The 8,694-nt window shown below is 36.0% G+C and overlaps 1 protein-coding gene across 17 annotated transcripts in view; it reads left to right on the plus strand.

The window, feature by feature from the left end:
- The window catches only part of LOC106879405 (phosphofurin acidic cluster sorting protein 2), a 304,160-nt gene that overhangs the window by 273,904 nt on the left and 21,562 nt on the right, over nt 1-8,694 (plus strand). For all 17 annotated transcript variants that reach the window (XM_014928957.2, XM_014928950.2, XM_014928951.2 and 14 more), the window contains 5 exons: nt 784-888; nt 3,207-3,313; nt 5,249-5,403; nt 6,926-7,036; nt 8,117-8,219. In XM_014928957.2, coding sequence (XP_014784443.1) covers nt 784-888; nt 3,207-3,313; nt 5,249-5,403; nt 6,926-7,036; nt 8,117-8,219 — 581 coding nt within the window. The remainder of the gene's footprint in view (nt 1-783; nt 889-3,206; nt 3,314-5,248; nt 5,404-6,925; nt 7,037-8,116; nt 8,220-8,694) is intronic.

Below are 8,694 nucleotides of genomic sequence, written 5' to 3' on the forward strand. Positions count from 1 at the left end.
CTCTTTCTCTCTCTCTCTCTCTCTCTCTCTTACATATACCAAACTCCAGTCCAACACCTAACATTTCTCCTATTTACAACTAACAATCCATCTCTCACTAGAAATGTAATTGTTATTAACTTTTTTAAATTTAAAAAAAAATAGAAATTAAGTTGAGATTTTCATTTAAAATAATTAAAAACAATATTTCTTGTAAATTAAATAATCTAATCGCTTCATCATTAATATTATTCTTACTATTAATATTATTATTATCATTATTATTGTTGTTGTTGTAATTGTTAAAAGATGAGGACAGTGTGGAACTCTGTTTCTAGTCCCTCTTTATGAAACAGTTTAATTTTTTATTAATCATTGTCTTGGCTAAATCATATTATTAATCTCTTGTTTCTTTTATCTCTCATTTCCTCTGTGTGTGTGTGTATGTATGTATGTATGTGTATATATATATATATATATATATGTGTGTGTGTGTGTGTGTATAGCAATACACAGTAAAGGTGTAAGTGGGAACGTAAAATAAACATGCAAGCATGTGTTTACTAAAAACACATACTACCAAGTTTACTTTACATTTCTATTCACACACACACACACACACACACGTGTGTATATATATATATATTTGTGTGTGTGTGTGTACATCTCATTATCATCATTATTTTATGTATTCTGTTTAAATTTAGTCCAGATGCTCTAACATTGATGTATCTTTCTCTTCCTCTACCCATTCTCTCCTCTCTCTCTCTCTTTCTCTCAAACTGTCTTTCTGTCAACCTGTAGCCTCGTAAAGTTCTTCTTGACCAGTTAAGTTCTCTAGGTAGCAACTCTGAAGACAGGCTTCCCGACTGCTTTCTCATGGTAAACACAGCAGAATGGCAAGGTCAGGTAAGTGGTTGAATTAACCCTTTCTAAGTTCACAGTTACTTCAGCATTCCAGACAAACTAGAAATGCTTGTGTATGTGTGTGCAATACATAATATACAAGCATGCAGACATACGTAATATATAAAAAGAGAAAAAGTACTCAATATGAGGCATAAGGTGGTAGAAAATTCAATTGAAACTGGTCACAATTGAAGACCCAATTTCGATTAAATTTTATGTAGGCGTAGGAGTGGCTGTGTGGTAAGTAGCTTGCTTATGAACTACATGGTTCCGGGTTCAGTCCCACTGCATGGCACCTTGGGCAAGTGTCTTCTACTATAGCCTCGGGTCGACCAAAGCCTTGTGAGTGGATTTGGTAGACGGAAACTGAAAGAAGCCCGTTGTATATGTGTGTATGTATATATATATATATATATATATATATTATGTATGTATGTGTGTGTGCCCCCAACATCGCTTGACAACCGATGCTGGTATGTTTACGTCCCCGTAACTTAGTGGTTTGGCAAAAGATACCGATAGAATAAGTACTAGGCTTACAAAGAATAAGTCCTGGGGTCGATTTGCTCGACTAAAGGCAGTGCTCCAGCATGGCTACAGTCAAATGACTGAAACAAGTAAAAGAGAGTAAAAGTATGTATTTTCAGAAGTTCATAATTCACTTTGTTGCAACTCAATTTCTTATGTACAATCATTGGAATGACAAATAGATGCATCTTTCTGTCAGTTTAACTATTGTACGTACTGAGAAACTCTCAGTAGTGATGAATTGAATCCTCGGCTTCTAAAGAAATAGCCTCTACTATATGTATTGAGCAATCGTTTTCTCACCTACACATCCAATCTTGTGTGTAGTAAAATTATTTAAGAAAAAAAAAAAACAGTGTAATTCAAGTTGGAAATATAGGAGTGAAAACAGAAGTAAAGGTGACCTCAAAATTTGTACTTATTACTGTACATTTCGAAATTTCAGGGATAAAACCCTTTATGAAGAGAAACTGGAAGATGGTAATGAACTGATATCTTTTGCCCAGATATGTTAGGCACAAGAAATTATACTGGCAGAAGATCTTTACTTCTTTTGTAGTTTGAATAGAATCAACATAAAAGAAAATGTCAGCCTAGGTGAGGTGGGAAGATATTATAAGTTAATCAGGGGAAGAAGGAATCCATGCCCATGATCTTTGCAGGCCTTGCTCCCAGCTATGAGATTGATGGAGCTGATGTCCAACATGAGCATCATCTGCTGGGATCAGAGTCAGTGGTGTTAGGCTTATCAGCAACTGTTCCTGAGATACCTCACTCCCTGTATACTAACTGTATGTCACTTCCTATAAAACTAACTGTAAACTTTAAAAATAGAGAAAATAGAAAAAAATAGCATAATGCATGTTAGTAGACCTTCCTTAACACTGTAGGAGAAGGTCTACAAACACTGCCAGTGCAGTAGTACCTTCTGTTAACATTGCCAATATTGTAGTTTATTCTATTATCACTGCCAGCACAGCAGTACCAGGATCTGCCAATACAACAGTACTTTCTAACAATACTGCAAGTGTAGTAGCAAATTCCATTAATACTGTTATTCAAGCAGTAATTTCTATTAACATTGTACTTTTGTCTTCTAATATCACTGTTAGGACATTAGTACTGCCTATTAATATGCCAGTACAGTTGATTAGTGGTATATTCTATTAATATGCCTTCTGTTTGAGTAGTGGTACATTCTATTAACACTACTAATCTATCAGTACCTCCTGTATGCATTTCAAGTAGTCCAGAATAATCTAATAGTTCTGCTAATACAATTGTCTCTTTCAATGGCATTGCCTTATAGCCAAACCATCTTATTTGACAGTACTGTTCTTTCTCATAATGATCAGCCAGTGCAATTCTGTCTTATGATACTGTCAGCATTGCTGTAGCTTTTTAACAGCACTGCTAATATGTCTGAACTATTACTGACTGTGTTGTTAACAGATTATCATTAATTGTTAATAATAATATATATATAGTTGAGTTAATGCAAACACACTTCATACTGGGAGCACTAAAAAGGTGACTAGAATTGCAGTGAGGAAAAAAACCATATTGGTTAAAGATGAATATTATTGTTATTCTCCTCTCAAGTATGGGAAACAATTCCAGATGTGCTTTGGTCTTATTCTGACCTCATCAGCAAAGCACATGCTGGATTAAATATCTTAATACTATCTTGTTTTTAATGTAGTTGAATGTTGTCTTATTGTTAGAATAAGGTGCTACTTCACCTCTCCTCACAAGACTAACAATGTTTTGTTTTTGTTTATTTTGCATAGTTTCTGATACAGAAATGTCAGGACAAACCTCTCAAGCTGATCTCCACATGTACCTCAGCAGACACAAAAGCTGTGGTCAACTTTCTTGTGACCAGAATTCAGAAATTGTAAGTATTCCACACTGAAATGCAGATCAAAACAAGGCTATTTATTGTTATCAGCTTCCTTTCTTTGTTTCTTTCTCTCTTTCTGTCTAGCTATCTTTATCTCTTTCTTTTTATACTTTGTTTTCTTCTTTTCAAATTCATTATGATAGCTGTTAGATTACTGCTCAAACAGTAAACAATTCAACTCTTACTGTCTACCCTCTGTCCTTAGGGAAGACATATTGCTCTAAATGGGTTGTTTTAGTTTATTATTAGTATGTTGGCATGGCAGTTGAAAAATCCATATCACTAATGCCGGATTGTTGATTTAACAAAGGCTTAATTTTTAATTGCCCAATCCACCAGCTATACATGGATACCAGAAGGAGGTGCACACAACCACAGTTTATTCTCATATGTGTATGTGTACTCTTAATATATTGTCAGGCAGAATTTGCATGACAGTGTGTAACATAAAAAAAAAAAGCTATAAGGAAAGATACAGAATCCACATTTTATCTAGTTGTGATACAGGATGGATCTATCTGTCTATCTGTCTATCTATCTAGCATTATTCTCGAGCAACTATGCTGTCCCGGGTCAACCTTGAGCGACTGCAACACAACCAAAGCGTTCTATAGGGAGTTAGTGGAGGGGAGGTACGACGATGATCTCGGAGCAAACCTGGGCATTGATGAGGAATACCTGACCCACCTGTTCAAGACAACTTTCATGCCGGGACCTATGGACAACTTCTAGAGATCCCTGGTTTGGCAGTGCTATCAAGAAGCGCTACCCGTTCAGGATAAGCTCTACAGGCATGGCTCAAGAAACACAGGGCTGACCGACCTGAGATTTTGTCAGACCGACGAAACCGTTCTGCACGCACTCGTACAGTGTCCAACCATTTCCAACCTGTGAGCCTATGTCGAACGAGTCAGTTTATCAACTGAGTCAATCGTGAATATTGTCATTCCTCCTTCCTTGAAACGGGAAAGAAGAGCCATTTTCATCATGCTTGTGGCTATGGCAAAAGAATGTGTATGGTGGATGCGTCTGAAAGGTCTAGAGATAAACACCTTCCTCTCTGGTCAATCTCTCATCAACTTCTTCAAGTATCACTTGCAGAGGAAGGTGAGAGTAGAGAGGGAAGTTTTGTCTAGTGAATGTTACAAAAAAAAGATGGGTGAATGTAGCAAGAATGGCATGTGTGAATGATGGAGCCAACTTGAGCATAATCCTATGAACCAAAAGAAAAGAAAGGAAAAAAAGAGTCACTTACTGTAATGTATTTTTTGCATGGCATTATTACCCAAGGTTACCATGGTCTTTTCCGTAGGCTTTTCTTTCCCCAGATAAACCTAATCTGTTTCCCCTTTTCACATTATGACATTTCTGTGATATACGATCCCTATTGATCGGTTTTTTTCTCCCACAATCCCTTTTGATCGAATTTCTCCACCCCGTTTTTTTTTCCTCTTCCCAAAAAGAAAAGCTGTACTTTGTATTTTGTCCCCTCTGTGTTCAGCCCTGTGTGGCCAGTAAAGAAACATATCTCTCTATCTCTCTCTCTCATTTGATGGGGCAGATCCAGTTGTTTCATCGACCAAATTACCTGCTCCTAAATTAACTTCTCAGTGGCTGAACTTACAAGAGGAACTAGACTGGCAGAAACCATATGGAAACCTTTCAAAGAGACTAGCTGTAATTTTAAAAAGCCAGCCTTATCAAAAGTTATGTTAGATCTGCCTGAGAAAACATTTGTCTACAGAATTCTCAGCCACTTATACCATAATTCAATTAGTAGGTACTTTAATTGATAGATCAACTAGAATATTCAGTTATGTCTGTGTATGTGTAATATAATGCATCTGTGTGTATTCATATGCATATGTCAGTTTTCATGCTGTTTGTTCTTACTATACTAACTCTTTTTCCAACACTTATCTGTTCTAGCTGCAACAGTAATTCCAAAAGTCCTTCTCCTATCAAAATTGGTGTGGCGGGCAACGATGGCTACATCAACTCTATATTGCGGCCATACGTTGAACAGTTCTCATCTAAGTCTCCTGACTGGCAACACTATGTCAGATTTCTAGTCATTCCATTTGGTAAGTACTTCTCTATTGTTTACTCACTGATGGGGGTGAATGTTAGACATGCATGTATTTTTTTTTTAACACAGTGGAAGCTAAATAATATGGCTTTACCCACATTGACATTAACTACATATTTGAGGGCAAGGCTGTTCTCAACTAAAGCATTGTCTATTATTGTATCCCTTTGCTTTTCATCTCTTGAGGAGATTGATAAAATATAAATTAACCCCAGTAAGATTTGAACATGGAACATAGAGTAAATAAATATTGATTTCTAATATGTGCACAAAGCTTCATTTGGGTAAGGAGAGTAGTATTGTCAATCCTAACATTCCCTAACATACCCAAGTGGGTACTTATTTTATCAATTTCAGAAGAATGAAAAACAAAGTCTACCATAGCAGAAATTTGAAATCATAATGGAAACCTGTGCTTGTCCCTCTATCATACTTTAGCCTTTCAACACCTGGCATGAAACCACCTGTCTCCATTTTGCGAGTTACATGACAACCTTGCTAGTTCCAGTGCCAAGATAAAAAAGCCCCCAATACACTTTATAAAGTGGTTAGCATTATGAAAGGCATCCGGTCATAGAGACCAGGCCAAAGCTGACATTGGAGCTTGACACAGCCTTGTAGCTTACCAAATCCTGTCACACTATCCAACCCATGCCAGTATGCAAAGTGGACATTAAATGCTGATGAATGTAAATGAACATAACTAAATGTCACTATACCATTGCCCTATCAATTCTGCCAGTCTCCTTAAATATTGTGAAGTATTTATGGTCTTATATCTATCATTTCTGCCACACATCACTCCTCATTGGAAGTGAATAATAATTATGAAGGGGACAGAAATGATGATGATGAAATTTGACTAGATATAGGGTTATGCTTTATAAGAAGGGAGGTGTATAATAATCTGGATCTACATCAGTATTTTAGTAGTTCTTGTTTCATTAACAGCTTTTATCTCCACCTTTTGACCTCAGTGAAATTTGAACAGAATCCACAGGGACAAACCTCAATACTTTTGTTAAATTTAGTATCAGATTTTAGTCTTCATCAATTTACATCAACAAAAGATATATGCATCCACACACACACACACACATGCACACAATGGGCTCCTCACAGTTGCCATCTTCAAATTCTACATAAAAAGTATTGGTTAACCCATGAGGGTATGGTTCATGACATATGCCCAAAGTATCATAGAGTGGAATGAAACCGAGGACTGTAGGTGTGAAGTGATCTTAACTACAGAGCCATGCCTGATTAAGCAAATCTTTAATCAAAAGTATTCCAGTCATGACTATCTCACCTTATTTTTTTCAGGATTCGTATACCCAAGACTACATTATCCTATGTATCTTGTTTTAAGGTAGTAACATGTGATTTGAGGGAAGTCTGGGTGCTACTTTCTTTCTATCTGAGCATGCAATTATAGAGACACTTGCCCCCACTGATTCTGGTAAGTTTGGATGATGAGAATGGCTCTTAATTTTCCTTTTGTCTTTCTCTTTTTCTAGGTGCTAGTTCAATTGGAAAGTATTTAGCTAATATTGATTCAGTGTACAGTTCTTTATTTACTGACAACTCCTGGAAGGAAACTTTTGAGAAGTCAGAAAACCAGAAATTAGGTAAGTCCTTTCTGTCTCGTGTAATGTTTTCCATCTGAAGTTGTAACATCTACTGCTTTAATGTAGAAACAAGGTGGTCATTTCAGTTTAATACTAAGACTGACAACTCAATCTGCACTATTGATGTCTTCTTGTGGGGAATGAGGTAGGGGAAATGAGCTTAGTCACTGGAAGAAGGGCAAAACTTTTTTTTTTTTTGCTATTTGGTCTCCAAGAAGAAAGTAAGAAACCACATTTGTGAGTTGCTGCAGGAAGCAGTTGTCCATCATGATACCAAATTATCCTCACACTACAGAACCAGTCTGAATGTTTGCACCAGAACGGACACTGCTAAAGACACTGAAATACCAAGTGATGGTTGTGTTTTGGGCCGTACACTTAATTCTACATGTTTTACTTCAAGTACCTCTATGAAATGAGTACCAGATCATCAGGAGTTATTATACCTGTTAACCACAAAAGATGTGTGGGCTTCTTCTCATGTTTTGATGTGCAACGTGAACTTTGTAAACAAAAGCTTATTCAGTGTTGTTTGTTTCCAGTTTACCATGTAACTATGTCTGGGAAGTGGCTCAGTAAACTACAGATTAGTGCTTTGCATGGAAACAGTGGCGACAGAAAGAGCATCCAGCCATAGAAAATCTGCCCCAATAAATTTTATCTGACCCATACAAGCATGGAAAAGTAGCTCTTAAAAAGCTGATGTCCTTTCCAGGAAGCAACATTGCCTCTCCATTTAATGCTATAAAACTGAAGTAGCCAACCACATCCAGCCCAAATATTCTACATGTTGAGATCCAACCTCTCTCACCTACCCTACAATGTCATTCTAAAAGTAAACAATTACATCAGCAAAATTTTGAAGCTATGAGATAATGCACAATTAATTTAAAGCCATGTGAATAAATAGGCATTACACTTGACAAAGTGATCTGCATGCTGAAGGGTTAAGAATTCTTTGACAATTAGCAAATATTTTTACATTACATTAACTTAATGATGTCTTAGTACATTCATTACCCTTCAGCTTTACAAGTTACTTTCATTGTTTATGCATAACTGGTCATACTTATATTTCAGATTCACAAGAAATATACAACCGCATCTCCAAGTACATGAGCAATGCCAACTACCTCCTCCCAATAGCTATCGGAGAAGCTATGGTCACCTACAAAGGCAGAAAGTAAGTATCATGTATTGACCACTTACTCTGATTTTATTATCTTCAGTCTGTTTCTTCCACTATTCTTCTTTGAGACACAGTAACACACAGACATATGCAGACAGTACAAAAGTGATTAAGTATATTTATTCCTACATGCGCACATCATTTTATATATATATATATATATATAAATTGTAGATCACCTCAACCACGAGCTAGCATACACTGGTGCTTACAATTGTCAAGTATTACCTCTAACATTTACTTTATATATATATATATATATATATATATGTAGATGGTTGCTTAACTGGCCAAAACTTTGAAGTCACCATCAACAACATCCTTGTATAAGAATAATAAATTTGTATTCTACAAAAATATAGAGTAACCCATCAGATTAATGTGAAATTGCTTTTATTATAACTGAACATAAAAGCAAACTATATATATGTATATATATATATATATATATATATATATATATATATAT

The sequence above is a fragment of the Octopus bimaculoides genome, chromosome 11, assembly GCF_001194135.2.
Source record: "Octopus bimaculoides isolate UCB-OBI-ISO-001 chromosome 11, ASM119413v2, whole genome shotgun sequence".
NCBI classification, from domain to species: Eukaryota; Metazoa; Mollusca; class Cephalopoda; order Octopoda; family Octopodidae; genus Octopus; species Octopus bimaculoides.